Source organism: Rhinolophus sinicus, linkage group LG06, assembly GCF_036562045.2.
Source record: "Rhinolophus sinicus isolate RSC01 linkage group LG06, ASM3656204v1, whole genome shotgun sequence".
Taxonomy (NCBI): Eukaryota; Metazoa; Chordata; class Mammalia; order Chiroptera; family Rhinolophidae; genus Rhinolophus; species Rhinolophus sinicus.
Genome location: NC_133756.1, coordinates 131,810,553 through 131,829,999, shown reverse-complemented (window position 1 = coordinate 131,829,999; position 19,447 = coordinate 131,810,553). Strand labels below are relative to the sequence as shown.

Below are 19,447 nucleotides of genomic sequence, written 5' to 3'. Positions count from 1 at the left end.
GAGATGGGACGTCACCTCTGCAAACTTTTGAGTTAGGGTTGAGATTCAAACCAGGATCCAGCTTTCTTGGATTCTTCTAGCAATCATGGAGTTCCCACTGTTAGTTCCTGTCAAAGGAGAGGGGCGGTGAAAAGCTCCCCCAACACGAGGAGCCTATGAAGAGCTGGACCCTAAGTGTCTTAAGCAACATCAAAGCCATGGTTGTTCCTGATGCGAAGGTGGGGGGTGGGGAGGGCTGCTGTTTTGCTAGCTTCATCCTGCCTGCGTCAGCACTTTGGCCCTTGCACCACTGCCACTCCCCAACCTCCATCTCCCTGCATGCTCCTGGTGAATCGTCATCAGGGCTGCAGCAGGAGGTATGGCTGCTCACACACCTGTCCTGTCAGCCAAGCCACCAGCAGGTCTCAGGTGGTGGCAACAAACACCTGTGTCAGCTTGGCATGTATGCCTGCCACATCCGTACCTGCCAGGGGAAGGTTTTCAAGGCTTTACTTGCCCCCAGACACTGTCCTGTGTGCCTGCCATACTATTGAGGCATTCACTTATTCATGCAACATGTTTAGTGAGCACTTACTATATGCCAGACGCTATGGTGGGCACTGGAGCACCACCACAAAATGGGCCTCCCAGTCCCTGCCCGAGACAGTCTGCTGGGAAGACAGACAAGTAAGCAGGAAACTACCACACTACCAGGGGAGACATGGGAACACAAGTGCTGTGATGAGTGGTGGGGATAGAGAGGAAAAGCTCAAGGAATGCTTCTTGAAGGCAATGATACCCAAGCAAAGACCCAGGCAGGTAAAGCAGGAGAAAAGGGTATATGCAAAAAATCTTGAGGCAAGAAAGCTTGGCCCCCATTTAACCCCCATTTTGGAGGCTAAAGTCAGGCAATGTGAGGAAGGTGTGAAAGAGTGAGGGATGAGTCTGTAAAGGAAGGTAGTGAAGCTCATGAAGGACTTCGGAGTCAAGCCAAGGGTCTCAGTAGTCAGTGGAGATCCAGAAGGGTCTGGAGTAGGATTGTGATCCAGTCTGATTTGTCTGTCTTGCCCAAGATGATCAAGTGGGTTAGAGCAAAGCAGACAGGGTGCAGGAGCTCTCCTGGATGTGTCTCATACTCGTCCTCACCTCCAGCCTCCAGAGACTCTGCCCACCCACCAGGAAGAGCAGATGCTTCGTGTGCAGCCTGGGGACCAGAACCATGGCCAGAAGGGAGAACCCTTAGGGAGAGAGGAAACTGGATGGCATCCAAAGCCACTGAGAAAAATTGAAAACCTAGCTTCTGAGTGACCGTGGCTGCTGGTAACCCCATTACCAGACTCTGGCTCAAGTCCTTGATTCCTCAGAGCCACCCAATAGTTCCTATGACGTCAGAGCACACTATGGCCATTGGATTTCTCATCTCTCTGCTGCAGGTCACACCCACAGGACCTCTGGCATGGTGAATGGACCAGGCTGGCTCAGCATGTGCATGGTGTGAATTTGCATGCATGGCAGAGTGCCATGGTTGGCCTGGACCACCCCGCCATGAACTCACATGGCTCTCCATTAAACTAACCCCTGTAGACATTTTGCCCAAGCCCACAGCCTCCACGAGGCCCTGGCGTGTCCACCATCTCCAAGCCTGTCATGGTCCAGCAGGAGCCCAGCTTCATCTACAGGACACCTGTGAAATCCGAGGTCCTGGTAAGCCCCTCAGGGCCCCTTCAGGGCACCTCCAGAGGAGCAGACCAGGGCTGTGTCCCCTGGGTTCTGCTGGAGGGGGAGTGAGGTGGGTGGGATACAAACTCACAGCAGGTGCCGTATCTGAACTTTCTCATTGGTCAAGAGATGAATCCACATGGGTGTAAGTAGTTGTTGACACAACCAGTGAAATTCCTGTTCCTCACTTGACCAAACAGGCTGGCGTTCCATCTAGAAGTAACAAAAATAACTTATGAGCCTTATGAGCCTGCCACATGTCAGGCTCTGCAGAATCTCATTTAGTCCTCACAACAATCCTCCACAATGAGGTGGATGGTACCTGCTGTTATCCCTTTGTCACATTTGAGAAAACCGAGGCTTAGAGAGGTTGTCAGTTACCCAAAGCAAAGCCAGGACTTACTACTTACTCCAGAGTCTTTCAGACTCCAAAGCCCAGACTCTTACCTATGTTGCCATCTTGCCAAAACCTGCAGCAGTTCCAGTTGCCCTAAGGCCTGTGGCATGGCGTGGAATACCCTCAGGTGGGCAATCGGCCAAAGCAGATCGACCCTGTTTTTTTCATTTCACATCTCCCTCCTCACTGGGAGTGCCGGGTCCTGGGAGAGTGGGGAGGGTCTGCGCACCCTCAGTCACTTGCAACTGAGAAGCTGGGACTCATGTACCACCCCCCTCCAGGGGAACCAGCCACGCATAGTGGGAAGAGTCATGCCAGAATTCTTATTCTCCTTTCCAGGAAACCCTATCCAAATGTCAGGGCAGGGCAGCTCCGATACTTATTTTGAGCTTTAGCTGTCCTGTCAGCTCCCAAAGGGTAAAGTTCACGCTCCTGTGACAGCTGGCTGATGCATCCATATCGTATTCTCAGGCCGATGACAAGCGATGGTGTCTGCTTGAGTAGAACTGGGTAGCTGCTGCGTCTGGGGACCTGGAGCGGGCCGGAACTAAATCAGGCTGTGTCTGTTTGGGGAGAAATGTTGGCAGGGCAGCCCCAGGCTGGCAGGCCCAGGGTCTGGCATCAGGGGCAGATGAAACCTATTGGTATCGTCCCGTGTGGAACTTTGTGTGTGTTTTTTTTTCTGGCAGCCACAGGAGATGTTGAAGAGGATGGTGGTTTATCAGACAACGTTCAAACACGTAAAACGATACCCACTGTGTGTCGTGATCCTCCCTGCCACTCCTGGTGCCTCCCACTCTTTCTGCTCTGGGAGCGCTGGCTGGCTCTGAGGTGGCCCCAAGCGCCATCTGCTGGAAGCCTCAGGCCAGAGCTGTGTCCTCATTGCCGCAGCCAGGGTTGGGGGAGGATCTCCTATCAGGTGTGGGCCTGGGGCTTGTTAGACTCCATGCCTGAGCTGAGAAAGCAGCAGGGTCCCTGGGGGCTCTGCCCTTTTGCTGCTGTTTGTTCAAAGAGAATCACAGTTTCATCGAATCCCACCTGGCATTGAGCCAGCATCAGGGAGGAAGTGGTAGCGCCAGTCCGTTAGCTGCTGGAGGCACTCCTGTGGACAGGGCCTTAGACATCCTTGCTGGTACATGAGTGGTATCAGGCAGGCAGCCCCTTATCCTGCCCATTTCCTGGGGCTTACATCAACAGCCAGTCATTGGATTGGCTGTCTCACCACCGATGAAAGAGACCCCGAAATGGAGAGAGATCTTTCAGTCAACCTCCTCATGGATAACCCCCACCCCCGCCACCCACCTGACCACAGGCTGATTTGACTACAGGTAGAGAGCAAAGGTCAGCTATATAGTGAGACATGGGTGTCTGCAAAGGAGGCTGCTCCCAACCCAGGACTGAGTTGTGCGTGACAAGTGACATCTAACACTTGGAACGTGTGCTGTACCAAGCACTGTTTCTAAATATACGCATTCACTCATTTAATCTTTACAGTAACCTAGGAGTTAAGTGCTATTATTATCCCGTTTAGTAGATGAGAAAGTGAAGCAGAGCGATTAGGAAACATGCCCACGATGCCAGAGCTAGTGTCAGACCCCAGATTTTAATCCAGGTCAGGCTCCTAAATGCTATACCATCCTGACTCTCAAAGTACAGCGATTATATCATAGACACTTAAGAGCCTTGTTATTTAGAGCACAAATGGGTCTCAAAGGGAGAGGCAGGAAGATGAGAGGTCCAAGGGCCCAGCCTGGGAGTCAAACCGTTGCTCCACTGCCCACGGACTGGGTGACTTTCAGCATAAATGCCACCTCCCTGGGCCTCGGTTTCTCCATCTGTTGGATGAAGGGTTGGGTTCCCTCTTCAAGGGCTGACCAGGTAGTGGCTTATAGGTCTCTGATCTGAATTCACATAAGATACAAGTACTTGCCATCTGGACCAACCCTGAGAGTGGATTCTCAGGTGGAGAGGAGAAGAGCAGGCTTCTAACCAGCACTGCCCAGTGTTTTAGAAGAAACAGCCAGGGGCAGGCTGAGTGAAAGAGCATTAACTCCACATAGTCAGCTAAATAACCCCTTTTGCCCATGGATTTGCTACATCCTTTCCTCTCCTGTCCTGATACCTAGACTAACCTGGGCGTGGCTTCAGAGCTGCGCCACACTCCAGACCACCAGGCTCTTTGGGGTTGAGCCTGAGCAATGAAGACTAGTGAGGAAGGAGAGCAGGCAGACACCCAGGGATCCATCTGCTGATATTTGGCCCTCATCTGTGCCCAGAGCTTGGTTTGCTGCGTGCCGGGCATAGAGGGGGCTGTGACCTCCCCATGATGCTGACCACAGCCCCAGGAGACACTTGGTGTGTCCTAGGGAACTGGGTGCTGGGGGCAGCTCCACTCAGTCCAGCAAGGCCTCTCCTTCACTCCCACCTCCTCTGGGGACTAACCAAGACTTTGCTCCCCTTGGGCTTGGTACCTGGCCCCTAAGCCTGTGGAACCCGGGCTCCAGTTCTCTCTGTGTGATTCCTGGGAAGGCGGTGTGTTCTGGCTCTGCCCCCATCTCCCTTCTCGTTATCTTGTTTCTACGTCTTAAGGATATTGTTTCCACAGCCCCCACCAAACCAGACCCCCTAAGCTGTGTGTCTGCTCTCCTCCCCCCCTGGCTAAGGCTCTGGGGAGGCCTCTTGCCTTCCAATTAAGCATTGCATTAGGAACAATGCTGTGCTCAGGCCCCTGCCTCTCCTCTTGATGCCTGACGTCCCTCTGCCCCAACCCACCATCATCTTGTGGCTGGATTCCCCAGGAGGAGCAACCTCTTGAGCAGTGTTGGTTCTTCTTTAGGGTCAGAGCACTGGGTGGAGAAACGCTGGGCTGTTGGAGCTGCCAGCCTCCTCTCTGAATCCCCATCCAGGCCACATCTGACTCTCCCCTTCTTTCCCCTGCCTCTGACCCATTTACTGTTGCCTCTCTCTGCCCTAAGCTTGTTTTCTGCAGTGACCCTCAAGGGCATCTGCTCTGTCACCCTAACACCCTCTTTTGCTTCCAGGATTTCCGGAAATATGAGGAAGGCTTTGACCCCTACTCCATGGTAAGAGAGAACTCTCCTACCCTGGGGAGTAACCCCAGGAATGGGGGTGGGGGGTTATATTATATTTGGTGCTGATGCATTCAGGGCCCTGGGGGTCCCAGAGATGAAGTGGGGCACGTGGCCCAACCCTTGTTTTCTGGGAAGGCTCCTTTCAAATGGCATGCCAGTGTAAAGGGTATGGCTGATGTGTGTGTGTGGTTTATAACCGTAACCGTTACACTTACTGAGCACAAACTACATGCCAGACACTGTGCTGTGTATTTACAAGGCACACTCTCACCAGTCTCACAATACTGCCAAGAAGAATGGATCTGGGCTTTGTGTGGTCACCTGAGTGTTTGTGTCCTTCCACGTATCCTCTAGTTAAAGACTGATGAGGACAGGGCTGGAAACGTTCCCCTTATTCATGTCCTCTATGGGGCCCAACGTCCCACAGGTGCCTGATTCCCCTCCAACCCCTGCCCCACCCCCACCCTTCTGGTGGACTCAAAGCTCCCCCACTGTCTTCTCCCTCTAGTTCACCCCAGAGCAGATCATGGGGAAGGACGTCCGGCTCCTGCGCATTAAGAAGGTACGTGGGCACATGGAGGCTGGGTAGCCACCATCCTTCTCCGGCCCTGCACCCTCTCCTTCTCTTAAAATGACTCCTGGGAGACCCCTCAGATCCCCGCTATCCGTTGTCTTGCCCCCTGAAAATGTCCCCTCCTGTGGGGGGATCCCATGCCTGGGCCCCACTTGGCATCCATGCCTCATTTTCTCCCCTACAGCCCTGTCGTTGGCCCCATGGCTTCTCCTGTCCTCTCTGTGGCCCTGTCAAGAGGCTCCTTGGTGCCCAGGGGCCCATAGGCTGCTGTCTGCTTGGCTCCCTAAAACTTGTTTTCCTCTAACCAGGAGGGAGCCTTAGACCTGGCCCTGGAAGGCGGTATGGACTCCCCAATCGGCAAGGTGGTCGTCTCTGCCGTTTATGAGGGGGGAGCTGCTGAGCGGCATGGTGAGTGGGGACAGCAGTGCCCCAATTTGGGGATGGTGCAATGGTTATACAGGTCTCTCCAAGAAAACCAACAGCGTCCTCTGTGGAGGGGGTCAACAGTTGCTCAAGAATGCCCCCCTACCTGCAAGCATCCATCCATCTACCCAGTCCCACACATTGTCTGCGTGTATACGATGGTGCCAGCACCTGTGGGTGGGTACACAGCCACACCAGATAGCACCCTGCCCTCCAGGGGCTCCCCTTCCTGTGGTGAAAATATACCCAGAATTGCTAGGTACTGACAAGAACAGTGTGGTCTGCTAAGGCTAAAAGAGCTGTAAGGGGGTGGAGGGAAGCTGTGGCTCTCTGAGGGGCCCCTAACCCACCAAGGGAAAGGGGGCTGTTGGGAAGCCTCCCTAGAAGGGAGATGCCTAAGCTAAACCTCAAAATATAAGCCAATATTACCTTTGTGAAGGTGGGAAAGACCTTTCCAGAATGAGGGGATAGCACATATAAAGGTAAGAGACAAGCTATCAAAATCTTACCTGTCCTTGTAATAAGGATGAGTCTGTCAAGAATTAACCATGTGCCAGACGCTACTCTAAGTACCTGTGTCTAACATGTAGACATGTCATTCACGTGTATTAACTCCTCCTTTAATCCTAGAACGACCCCAAGAGTAGGTGCTATGATTATTCTCATTTTATAGCCAGTCAGCAGTGGAGGCAGCGCTTGAACCCAAGCAGTTTGGTCATTTTGCTATGCTGCCCAGCAGAAGTGCCACCTCTGCCTGGGCTTTGCACTGTCTCGCCCCCTCCCAGAGGGGCAGAGTGCCCCCCTCACACCTTGTGTCTGTCTTGTGGCGTGATCTTCTTGCTTTGCCTTTATCCCCTCATCAACAAAAACACCTTCTGCTGACGAGTGAAGCCTCTGAGGACCCCAGGCCAGACTCTTGCCGCAAACTATCAACCCATTCACTGTCATACGGTACCTGGGACTCCACCATTAAAGATCGCTGCTTTCAAGTCCAGGAGGCTTTTCAGTGCTCCCAAGTCCTTTGTGGAAGCATAGGTGCCCTCAGAGGAGGAGCCTTGACACCTCACCTTTCTGAGCCAGAGCGGGGAATCCTGTGCTCTGATCCCTTCTGGGCAGTGCCAGGCTGGAGTCAGGCTCTCCCACAAGCCCGAGGTGGTAGAACGGAGGGTGGGTAAGGGCCTGAGGCAGGAGATGGAGTGATGGGAAAGTCACCTGGTCACTGGCAGCCAAAATTCTGTGGGGCACTTAGACAAGTCCAGCTCTCCCCCCAAGGCCTCAGCGACTTCAGGCCCCTCACTGCCACACTCTGAACCTCCATTTCAGCTATAGGAAGGGGGCCTGCTCAGCTAGTCAGCTGCCATAGCCCACCGCTGCCCACCCGGCCCACACCTTCCTGCTCTGTCCTATTTCTGTGCCACTGGAGGGTAGAAATGATGCTTGGCCCTGGGAGGCCACCTGTCTGCTATGTCTAACAGGTAAAGAAGACCAGGATGAATGCCTGACTTTTCCTGACCTCTCCCGCCTCCCTCCCTTCCCGCACCACCCCCGCGCTTATAAAGCCACAGCCCAACCACTGTCTTATTGCTCCTGAGGCTCCATCTTGGGTTTGTACAAAATAAAAGTCACCTCTTCCCAGGCCCACTATCCAGAGGAAACCTCTCTACAGCTTGGCCCACACCGCTTTGGACATACAAGCAGCTGGTGAAAGTTTCCCTGGGAGCATGTGGGTTATAAGCCACCACAGCCGCCATCTTCAGTAACACACATCACATTCCCATGGGCCGTCATGCCCACAAAGCTGCTTTGGGGTGATCTATTTCAACAAACCCAGAGGGTGTTCTGTGGACACCAGGAATAGAAGAAATTCCTCAAAAAAAAAAAAGAAAAAGAAAAGGTTCTGAAGTTGAAGATGTATAGGAAACCATTCACCATCTATCTACTTCTTGGAGAGCCACATACATATTAGCATATTCAATGTCCTGACAAGTCTTGCAGTGAGTAACTGTTTAGCTTATAACTGAACTCTTCCCAAATTTATTAGATCACAGGTCATCTTACCCAGGAACACCTTCAACATCATTCATTTATTCAATACATATCTATTGAATTCCTATTTTGTGGTGGCTATTATGTTAAGTGCGAGGGATAGAACCTTGAGCCAAAAAGATAATTCTTGCCCTCATGGAGCCAACAGTCTGGTCAAAGAGACCGTCAGTCAACAAATAGCTGTGTGATTCCAAATTGTGAAAAACGCTATGAAGGGAAAGACCAGAATACTGTGAAAGGATAAAAGGAAAAACGATCTACTTTAGAATGAGTCAGGGCTAGAGAAGACCTCTCTGCAGAGGAGACATTTCATCTCAGACCTAGAAGAGAAGAAAGAGAGATGGGACAAGTATTCCAGATGGAACAGCATGTGAAGCTCTGAGGCAGGAAAGAACTCAGCATGCTCAGAGACCTGAAGCAGACCAGCAGGGCTGGAGCAAAGAGAGCGGGCTCACAGAACGAGTTCGTGTTTCTAGTAACCTCACTGGGAACGCAGGTCTGCCTCCCTCTGCAATCGCAGAAGACCATAGAAAAGCTGGGGTGGCAAAGAATCATCACTATTCTATTGAGTGGGGTGAGGGTGTGTGGCTGGGATGGGAAGGAAGTATCCTTTGAGTAACCTGGTGGATTGTTTCCCTTTGTGCTTTCTGAGCCCATGGGAGCTTTCCGAATCCAGGAGTTAGGCTTCTTCTGTGGCCCTACAATGACCCCCTTTGCCGAGCCCTGGGCTAGGCACATGTCACATACAGCCCAGTTGGCCAATCAGCCTCATCTCCCTGCAGGTGGCATTGTGAAAGGGGACGAGATCATGGCGATCAATGGCAAGATTGTGACAGACTATACCCTGGCTGAGGCTGAAGCCCTCCTGCAGAAGGCCTGGAATCAGGGGGTAAGAGTGAATGCCCTCCCTGCCTCCCTCCCTTGCCTGCCTGCCTCAGACCCTGGCCTCTTGGCCAGGCCTTACAGTCGGGGTGCCCGATCCCAGGGCGGGTATCCAGGGTCCAGGCAACTCTTGGGTGACACCCACATACCCCATCCAGCCAGTGGTCTCTGACAAGATGGGATTCAGAAAAATAAATTCACATCCCGATCTTGAATCAAAAAAGCAAGTGAGACAAATACAGACTCCAGAAGGCCAGGTGTGGCAACCCACCCAAGAAAAAGACTTAAGGTCTTCTCTAAATGTGCACTGCCTAGGAATCAAGAGAGTTCTTGGGGTATTAGAAAGTGTTAACAGAAGTAAAGGGCCCAGAATGGAGGAGGGGCTAGTGGTAGTCTGTTCTGTGCTTCTTACACACCCACCTGGGTCATGGCCACCACATATGGTCTCCCAGGCTGTGCACTGCACAATTCGAGGGGGTGTCCTCCTACCGACTACAGTGTGAATGGTGCCTGCTCATGTTGTGCAATGCACAACCTGTGCAACTGTATGCAGGCAGCCGAGTCTGAGGTATTAAGTTCAGTGCCGAGGAAGCTGACCAGATGGGACTGGGACCCCCATGAAGGGATGTGGACAAGAGAAGACTTACGGGTAACATGATGACTGTCTTTGATTATCTGAAGGGCTGCAATAGAGTGGAGGGAGCAGAAGTGTTCTCTGTGGTTCTTGAGGGCAGAACTGGATTGGATGGAGGGAGGTACTGGGAAGAGATTTCAGTTCAGTATTAGGAGCTATTGAATGGTAGAGGGAGGGGCCCAGTGGTGGGTCACATAGTTTTTATTGGCTACACCCAAGCCAAAGATGGACAATGATGGATAATCCAAGGATGGCAGTGATGCCGTTGAAGGGATTCATGTGTTAGGATCAGAAAGTGAGGCCTGAAATCCCCCAATTGTCTGTGCACCAGAAGGACCCAGGGAGTTTGTTAAAAAATACTGTGTCCCAGGACCTACCCCAGGTTTCCAGGGGCCAAGTCTGAGTCTAGAGTTTTAAGAAATTCTTCCAAAGTGATTCTGAGGTTGCTGCCTGTCCCTGGTCCACAGATCAGCGTTTGGGAACTTAGTGTCATTCAAGGGCCTGGAAGCTCTGACCTCTATGGTTCTGAAGCTTCGGAGACTGGAAGGTTCCCCACACGCTGGGACTGCACAGTGAAGTCCATCCCTGCCAGGAGGTCCTCCAGCCCCACCTGGGCCCACTTTCCCATGGGCAGAAGGCCTTAGCCAGCGGATCCCGGGCTATGGTGCCCAGGAATGGGGATGGAGTGTCAGGATCAGACCTGTCACCGACCTCTGAGCATGCCCGAGAGTCACACACCTTCTCCCCACAGGACTGGATCGAACTTGTTGTTGCTGTCTGTCCCCCCAAGGACTATGACGATGAGCTGTAAGTGTGTTCAGAAGCCTGGCCTGCGACCTCCTCTGCCTCCTCCTTCTCCTCCTCCTCCAGAGTCTTGGCCACCTTCCCCCAGGCACCCCGCACCCCCCGACTCCCGGCCCCCATCCAGCCTGAAGGATTGACCCAAGCACACAACTTCTAGTAGTACTTGCTGCTAGAAAGCTCCTGGGCTAGAGAAAGCCTAGAACTAAGTCACTGTCCTCAAGCATCGTCTCAGCTGTCACCAAGACTCTCTTGTCCAAATTCTTCTTTACATATGAAAAGCTGAGGCCCAGAGAGGTTAAGGTCTCAGACCCAGTAAAGGAAGAAGTCAGGACAAGGCCTCAAGACTTCTGCTTCCCCACTCAGAACTTCATCCCCTGCACCGGAATCCGCTAGTTTAAAGAGTCCTGTGTCTTTTGCTCTCTGGAAGGTCTTCCTGATAGGTAATCGCATTCCCTCTTGCTGAGTCTCTAAGTGGCCAGGACCACAGGCTTTGGCCCCATCTGCAGGACCTCCAAGGAGCCTTGGCCCCGTCTCCTTTCCCTGTGTTTCCCTACATGTCTCTCTCTCTGTAGACATCTGTTTCATTCCTGTCTCTGTATCTGTGTGGGTCTGTTTATTTCATTCTCTGTCTGTCTTTCTCTCTGCTTTTCCCCCACTTCCCATCTGCTCCTCTCTTTCCCCTACGTCCTTCTTCCCTTTATCACCTTCCCTCTTCTTTCTTCCCCCTCCTTTTCTTGCTTCTCTCTATCCCGAGCTCTGAGTCCCTGATTCGCCGTTTTTGTCATTCTACGTCCCTTTTTATCTCTGTCTCTCTCTCTGCCTCTGTGGTGTCTGGCCTTCGTTCTCATCTCATCATATCACGTCGCTACCCCTCTGCTTGCCTGTCATGGCTCTGCTTGCTTGCTCCCCCTACCCAGCAGAGGCTGAGTTCTGTGCATGTCTTAGAGAAATCAAGGTCTTATAGCAACTAATTCTGGAACCCAGTGCGTAGGCAGGAGCCATGTGAAGGCATAGGTCCAGTGGAGCTCTGCCTGGGAATAACCGAGCCCTGTTTTGAGTTTCCTGCTCTGCTCTGTGTATGTAGCTTTTCTCTTCCCTCCTCTGCAGCCGAAAGCCCCCAGCCAGTCCAAAAGCTCCTTGAAGACCGTGCTCCCGTGCATAGACACGGGTTCCTCCTGCAGCTGGAGCCTGGCAGCCCCCTATGGTGAATAGGCAGGCGGGCTGCAGGGCCCCGTCTGTCCATGCTGTGTGTCGTGGCCGTCTGCTGCCCATGCTGTCAGCAGGTTCTTTGGACTGGTGTCTGGAGGGGCGCACAAGCCACCATCCCTGAAGCACCACCTGGGCCCTCTGTTGGCCACACTGTCAGATTGAAAGGGCCTCCCACTCAGGGAGCCAAGCAAAGCCCAGTTTGTAGCAGGCTTGGGACTGGGAATCCTGACTCACCACAGCCCTTGGGACCTGCCATAGGTTTCACGCAGCACCCAAATGAGCAGGATGGAGCAGTGAGTACCATTCTCTGCTGGGTACCGACAGTGCCCCAAACCAGGCACAATGGGCTGGCAAAGCCCAACGGAAGCACAGCCTGCATTTCCCCTTCCCTGGGGGTGCCGCCTTCTAGAAGTCCTGCTTCACAAGGCTCCATGCTTGGGCAGAGCCAGGGCAATTAAGAGGTGATTAAGGCTGGTCCAAAGAACCAGGGTTGGCCTATTGGGATTGTTCACGTCCTGCTGTGACCTGTTGTGGCCTGAGCACTGCTCAGACCAAACTGTCCTCTGTGCCTTCTCTCTCCCTTGGCTCCAGATTCTTATCTGTGGGACACTGTGGAGCCCAACTTTGGGATGTGTTTCCCACCCTGTGACAGGGCTATGTCTGTGGACAGAGCTGGCAGGTGGCTGTGAGCTGGTGTTTGATGTGGTCTAAAGCCCACAGCTGGCAACATCTGGGGCAGACCCAAGCCTAGACTTACTGATGTTCCTGTTACAAGTTTCTTAAAACATTAGGGCCTCATGCTCCCAAGACAGTTGGCCACTATGCCATGGCTCCTGGGATGGCCTCAGTGGCCCTATGTTTTCTGTCACTTGTCATCTGCTCTTTGTGAGACCCCAGCCCCTCTGCCTTCGGGTCCCCGTCTAGCTCATCCCAGGTGTCCCTCTGCTTTCTCCCTGGCGTCCTGTGTGCTGTGGCTAGTGTGTAGCTGCTGGGGGCCTGCCACCGAGAGGGGCCTCCAGAGGGTGGCAGGGCCTTGTGCCACTGGGGGGATCCTCCCTGCTGTCAGGCCCTGCCATGGTCTGAGTGTGCACCCACAAGGCCTGCACCCTCCTGGTCTATTTCCTCTTCCCCACAGGACCTTCTTCTGAAGTGCAGGAGAAACCAAATTCACCCCTGGAAGCCAGTGAGCTCTGGACCCACCCTCCTGAGAACAAAGCCTGGAAGCAGCCTTGAGGGACTCCAGCCTGCAGGCACCCTAGAAAGCCACACCCAGCACCCAGAGATTTCAGACTCCCATTGGCCCTGAGGTCGGGCTGCATAAGGAACATCTCAGGCCACTCCTCTGAAGGACAACATGGGGAGGGAGCCGCCGACCGTCTTGAAGCAGGTCCCTGGGATCCAGACTTTCATGTCTTCCTTCTGACCCTGTGAATTTGGTCTCTCCCAGCGCTGGGAGACTCTGCCCTTGAAATCTAATAGGATCTGACTCTTGGGTCTCCCTTTCCATCCCTCTCCTCTCTCTCCTGCTATCATAGCTATTAAGATTGCTACCACAAACCTTACTCTGAACTCATTAATAAAAGAAAAAGATTTCCAGCTTACGGGAATAAGTGGATTTGGGCAGTAGATTCAAGACTGTCAAATAAAAAACCACAAGGTTTTGGCTCCTATTCAAGAGTGAAAAAAGAACTCAGTGCTGTGATATGGGTCTAACATGAAGGACATGATGAAATGGCCAGGGGCTGGCTTGGAACAGCGGGCTGGGGCAGCAAGAGACGGGCTGAGCTGGGCTTCAATGTCTTCTCGGCAGAAAGATGGCGGGGAATGAAGCCTGCGTGGTAGGGACTTGGCTCCATTCCAGAAAATGCAGCTGAAGGCAAGAGCTCCAGAGCTCACCTCAAGGTGTGGGGTGCCCCAGCTTCTCTCAAGGACAGCACAGCCACAGCTGCTTCTCCAGAGGTCCTCAAAACAGGATATAAGCGAGGGAGGTGCAGGGGGTCCACTCCGTCCATGAAATTAAATCCAGCAGAACTTTATGGAAGGAGGCAAGGGCTTGAGGCAGGAGGGTGTAACTCCAAGGGGCTGGCAGAAGGTAAGTGGAGGCTCCTGGTTACAGGGCCAAGAGACATTCTCAGGCTCGCTTCGGGGAAGAGAGTGGAATCATGTCAGTATAGGCACTAGATGGAAATCCAAGCCAAGGAGATATGAGGTCCCTAGTCCTCCTGTGAATTGGATGGAAGGGGGTTCTGATTTAAAGTGTCTTAGAAGAGCAGCTCTCTCCATTTAGGCTTCCTGTCTCTGCCACCAGCTTTTTCTGAGTCCTCAGAGCTCAGCTTAAACACGGCCATCATAATTTTCTGCCTAACTCCAGGTGATCTTTCAGCTATAGCTCCACTACCACTACCTGGCTCAGTCTCCATTACCCAAAGCAGAATGTGATTGGCCGATTCACCTGAGTGGGCAGCCCTGGGGTCAGGGACCATTCCCAGGTCCAATCAGCTGTGGCTCGGAGGATGGGGTCACATCCCACACAACATGACTGCTGAGGCAGCAGGGACTCTAGGCAGTGATCAATGGGAGGGGCAGAGAGAGGAGAGAGAGAGAGAGAATCTGCTGGACTTTCTGATCTCAGTAGAGACAAAACCACAATGATCTGCTAATAACTAAGAATAACTAAAACACAGAGACAGAAATTCTCTGTGTTTTTCTTACCTACCTTCTAACTTGGCTCTAGAGACAATTCCAAAATGAAGGTAAAAGGCAGGAGCTCATCTTTGCTGACACCTACTATGCGGTAGGCCTGGGCTGGACCCTGGAATCTGCCATCTCAAACTGCAGTGACTAGGATGGGCACACGGACCCCAAAGGAGCCCGATGACAACAGCTGACACTTAGATAGCACTGATTATATGCCAGGTACTATTCTAAGCGCTAAGCTCATCTACTTCCCTCAACAACTCTGCACAGTAGGTACTATTATACTGTTCTCACCAACCTCATTGTATTACGAGAAGATTGGGGTACAAACAGGTTAAGTGACTTTCGCTAGGTCACATGTGAGGAAGCAGTGGAGCTGGCATTCAAGGCCCAGGTACTCTGGTCCAGAGAACATGCCTTTTCCCACTACGGGCTGCACTGGGCAGGGCAATTCTCCGTGGAACATCTCCGGTTCCAGGCTACCGGCCGAACAACTCTCCCCACAACTAATGTGCTGCTGTTCGGTGATGGTTACCTCCTCTTGTGACTTAACACATACTTCGGCTGAGGCTTTCAGCTTGTTGGTGCCTGGAATCTCACCATTTGAAATTTATCTCCAGTTATTCTTAGTTCCTGGCACCTCAGAGTGAATGAGTTTATCAGTGCTTACCGAGACTTGCTGAGTGAGACAATAAAGAGGGCTCGGAGCGCCTGGTGAGAGGACAGGGACAGGGATGGTGTGCCACTGGGCAGGTGGGAAGAGGCAATGAGGGGAGGCTGGGAATATATGTGCTGTAAGTCCTGAGCCATTAAGGTCACGTAGGGCTGGCAGGGTATAGGGGCTGCGGTGGGCTTAGCTCCCTTTTTATGAGGCCTAAGTCCCTCTTCATTATCATCAAGGAAATCAGTTCTCACATATCGGAAAGTTGTCCTGTGTTAAACCCAAAGTATATAGGTCGCCCCAGCAGACATTGGCATTAACCAGGTAAGAAGTGGAATAGTCCAGAGAATATGTATAAAGGTAAGGCCTATAGCAGTTCATGACCTTTTGTGGGGCTAAAAGGGGCGCTGCTGAAGCCAGAGTCCACTGGGGGGCCTGGGTCAGACATAGGAATCCACTTCAGTACCAACACTGAGTATTCAAGACTGAAACCCACACAAGCAAAGGACGGCCCGTGTTCCACCCATTGGCTCCCACAAGGCATGGCAGACATCACTACTTTAATCCCAGAGCTTTCTCTAACCAGCCAGCCAGGCAGCCAGTAACAACTGATCAAATCTGGTGCTTAACATGAGCCCTACTTGCTACTTTTGTATCTAACTCCTATCATTGGGTATTCAGAAAATTTGAGGCCAAGCAAGGGGTGCCTTGTCCAGTGTCCCCCTAACTTGGTGTCAGAGCTGTCATTTCTATTGCACTACACAGTGGAAACAAAACCGGAAAAGGCTGCAAATTTAAGGTGCCCTTTGACTCTGAACTTTTCTCATTTTATCCCTTTCATTGCAGTTGCTTCCCACAGCTAGTCAGTCCCTGGTTTGCTGAGCTGGCCTTGAGCCTCTCAGCTCTGTGTCTGGAAGTCGGGGGCAAGGGCTGGTTGTACAGACTCTGTGCTGCAGAGACAGCCCCTTTGGGCCTGTGCAGGGCTGGGAAGCTGGTCCTTACCCGATTCCAGCCTAATTCCCAAGCCTGAAATTTGGATAAAAATCTGTTTTCAGAGTTGAAAGCCCTTTTCTCCTCTTGTCCCTGCAGCAACCCTTCCCAGCTCCCTGGGGCCCACTCTGGCCATGCTCTATGAGAACTGGAGGGTGTAGACACGGCCCCCTGGGAAAGGCAGGTGGGGTTGGGGCAGGGAGAGAGCAGAGGGCCCAAGGCCCTGTCAGAGCTGTCTTCCTGGGGGCTGGAGGCTGCAGCCCAGGAGCCCACTCACTGGCCTTGGCAGAAGTAAGAGTGTCACTAACTACTGGGTGTTTACTATGTGTCACGCTCTGTACTGAGCCCTAAACATGTAGTGACATTTAATCATTACAAGATATTACTAAGAGGTAGACAATGTTATCTTCACAGAGGACTCTGAGGCACCAAGACTTAAGTAATATGCCTGAGGTTAAATAGATGGTAAGTGGCAGAGCCGTCGTAGACCTGGACGGGTGGGTCCAAGAGTCCATATCATTACCCGCCATGCTATATGCTTTGCGTAGACGAGAAAGAGATGACGTATAGACTGTGATTTCAGAAGCACCAGAGGAAACTCCAGCTGTAAAATAACTCCTTTCTGCTTTATTGTGTCCTTGACGCTGCAGAGTGAACCAGCCAAACCCTGGCTCTCCTTGAAACTCTTCGACACCTCCCATGCTATCCTCAGGACAGAGTCCAAACTCCACAGCCTGGCATAGAAAGTTCTCCATCACCTGACCCCTGACAACTTCTCCAGCTGATGTCTTGCCAATCACTTCTTTCACTTCAGCCACACCGAACTCTGGTTTCCTGGCTTGCCATGCTCCATCACTTGTCTGAGTCTCTGCATATGTTCACTCTACCCTGCCCTCCTCATGCTCACGTGAACTTATACCCATCCTTCATGGCTCAGGTCACTTGTAGAAGGGGAACACTGGACCTGGCATGGAACGGGAGCTCAGTCAGTGTGAGCTGCTGCTCCCTCCTAAGGTGGACATTGGGTTGTAAGTGACAGAAACCCAATTCAAAATGACCACGTAAGTGAAAAATTCAGGAGTATTTGATGTCAGGGCTAGCTGGATGTGAGTTAAAACAATGACATCAGCATCTGTTCTGGCCATCTGTGATTGTTAGGAGGAGAGAGAGAGAGAGAGAGAGAGAGAGAGAGAGAGAGAGAGAGAGATTTTAAGGATTTGGGTCACATGATTGCAAAGCTTGGCAAGTCCAAAATCTGCAGTGCAGGCCAGCAGGCTGGAGACCCAGGAAGAGCTGATATTCCAGCTCAAGTCTGGAGGCAGAATTCCCTCTTCCTCAGGGGACATCGTCTTTTTTCTATTAAGTCCTTCAACTGATTGGATGAGGCCCACCCACATTGTGGCGGATAATCTTTACACAAAGTCTACTAATCTAAATGTTAATTTTGTCTAAAAAATACCTTCACAGCAACAACCAGACATGTTTGACCAAATATATGAGTACGAGGGCCTGGCCAAGTTGACACATAAAATCACACATCATGTCATCTCTTGGCTCTACCCATCTCAGGTTGACTTTAATTCTCAGTTGGGCTCTTCTCAGGTGATGCTAAGATGGCCTCCAGTATTCAAATTCTACCAGGTAGTGCTACCCCAGAGGGAAAAGCACACCTCTATCCTAAGAGTTCCTGATTAGCTTGACTTGAGGGTAAAGCCTCCTCCAACTGACCCATGTAGACCCACCAGCACCCCATGGACTGAGTGAAGGGAAGGGTGGGTTCCAATAGGAAAATTGAGGTGCTGCTACAGAATAAGGAGAAATAGATCTGGGCCGGTCCATGAAAGACCTTGGTCCCCAAAAGCTCCCTCCCTCCCTTCTTTCCTTCTGTTCTTCCCTTTTCCTCTTCCTGTGATCTACTCTGGGAGGAACCTGGGGCTCAGGAGACCAGCGGTTAACTCCCTTGGCATGTAGGAACCTCATAAGCTCCTAGCTGCCGATGCCGGCTGCGCAGCTACATTTGAAATGGGGACAAGAAATGCGGAAATGAGGGGTCTGCTATGACCACAGAACTCCCAGGGCTGAGATACAGAGGTTCCAACACTTGTTCCCCAAATATCCCGAGAAATGAGAACTGAAACCTGACCTTGGGCACATTCCTTAATCTCTATCTCTGTTTCTCCAACTATAAAAGGGATGTAAATAGTAACTACTTCATAGAATGGTGAGAATCTAAAATAATATAAAGTGCTTAGAAACAGTTTTTTTCTAGATGCTATAGAAAGAGCATCTTGGAGTCCATTTCACCCCTCAGGATGGGGCTTCCCAAAGGTGCTTTGAGGCCTCCCACACACACAACTATAGCAACTGGGGGAGCTGTCTCACCTCTCTGCATGTAAATACATAAAGTCTTCCATGACACCTTCTCTTTCTAGGGAGCACTTGCTCCCCCAACAGGCCACCAGCTGAATGCATGTGTGCACGCACATGTGTATACAGGTTGGGTTTTAATATTCATCTTTATTAATTTTATTCTGAATGTGCACATGAGGTATTCCAGAATGAAAACAGATTTCTTATCAATTATCTTATAGTAAATGATAAGCACATCAGCCCCCCGCTCCCCTTCTCAATTGCCCCAGACCTTACCCCTGTGGTGATGCAATGAAAACCAGATGGAAAAATCTCCTACCTGAATGGTGAGATACTCCACAGGCGAGGGGTAGAAAACTATGGATTGTCTCCATTTAGATACTCATACGTGGGAGAGACAGTCATCCTCCTCCCCTCCAGAAAGGGGATTAAAAACAACTTTGTTTCTTTGAGAAGGGATAGAAAGGACCGTGGATTCTCACCCTACACTTTGGGAATGTGCACATCTAAGGAGATACAGAGCTGTAGTCTCCGTGGCACCTTAGAGCTTAACCCAGGGATCTGGTCCTGGCTGTAACACTTTGGCCCTCTTCGGAAGATAAAAGAAGTCTTATTATCCTTTTTTTAAAATTGTGGTAAAATACACATAGCAGAACATTTACCTTCTTAACCATTTCAAGTGCACAGGTCGGTGATATTAAGTACATTCACATTATTGTGTAACCATCACCACCATCCATCTCCAGAACTCTATCACTCAGAACTGCAACTCTATATCCATTTAACACTAATTCCCCATCCCCCCCACCCCCAGCCCTTGGCAAACACCATTCTACTTTCTGTCTCTATGAATTTGACTGTTCTAGGGACCTTATATGAGTGGAATCATACAATTTTTGTCTTTTTGATTGGTTTGTTTCACTGAGTGTAATGTCCTCAAGGTTTATCAACACTGTAGCATGTGTCAGAA

At 51.5% G+C, this 19,447-nt stretch overlaps 1 protein-coding gene across 9 annotated transcripts in view; it reads left to right on the top strand.

The window, feature by feature from the left end:
• Positions 1-13,429, top strand: part of USH1C (USH1 protein network component harmonin) — a 47,725-nt gene extending 34,296 nt beyond the window's left edge. For 3 of the 9 annotated variants that reach the window (XM_074336089.1, XM_074336091.1, XM_074336088.1), the window contains 8 exons: positions 1,564-1,683; positions 2,785-2,835; positions 5,137-5,178; positions 5,696-5,749; positions 6,070-6,169; positions 9,013-9,119; positions 10,498-10,553; positions 12,895-13,048. In XM_074336089.1, coding sequence (XP_074192190.1) covers positions 1,564-1,683; positions 2,785-2,835; positions 5,137-5,178; positions 5,696-5,749; positions 6,070-6,169; positions 9,013-9,119; positions 10,498-10,553; positions 12,895-12,907 — 543 coding nt within the window. In that variant the 3' untranslated portion in view covers positions 12,908-13,048. Of the gene's footprint in view, positions 1-1,563; positions 1,684-2,174; positions 2,836-5,136; positions 5,179-5,695; positions 5,750-6,069; positions 6,170-9,012; positions 9,120-9,586; positions 9,590-9,665; positions 9,786-10,497; positions 10,554-11,634; positions 11,745-12,894 lie in introns of those variants that run through there. The other 6 variants (XM_019746656.2, XM_019746655.2, XM_074336093.1 and 3 more) reach the window with 5 other exon arrangements.
• Positions 13,430-19,447: the final 6,018 nt, after the last annotated feature.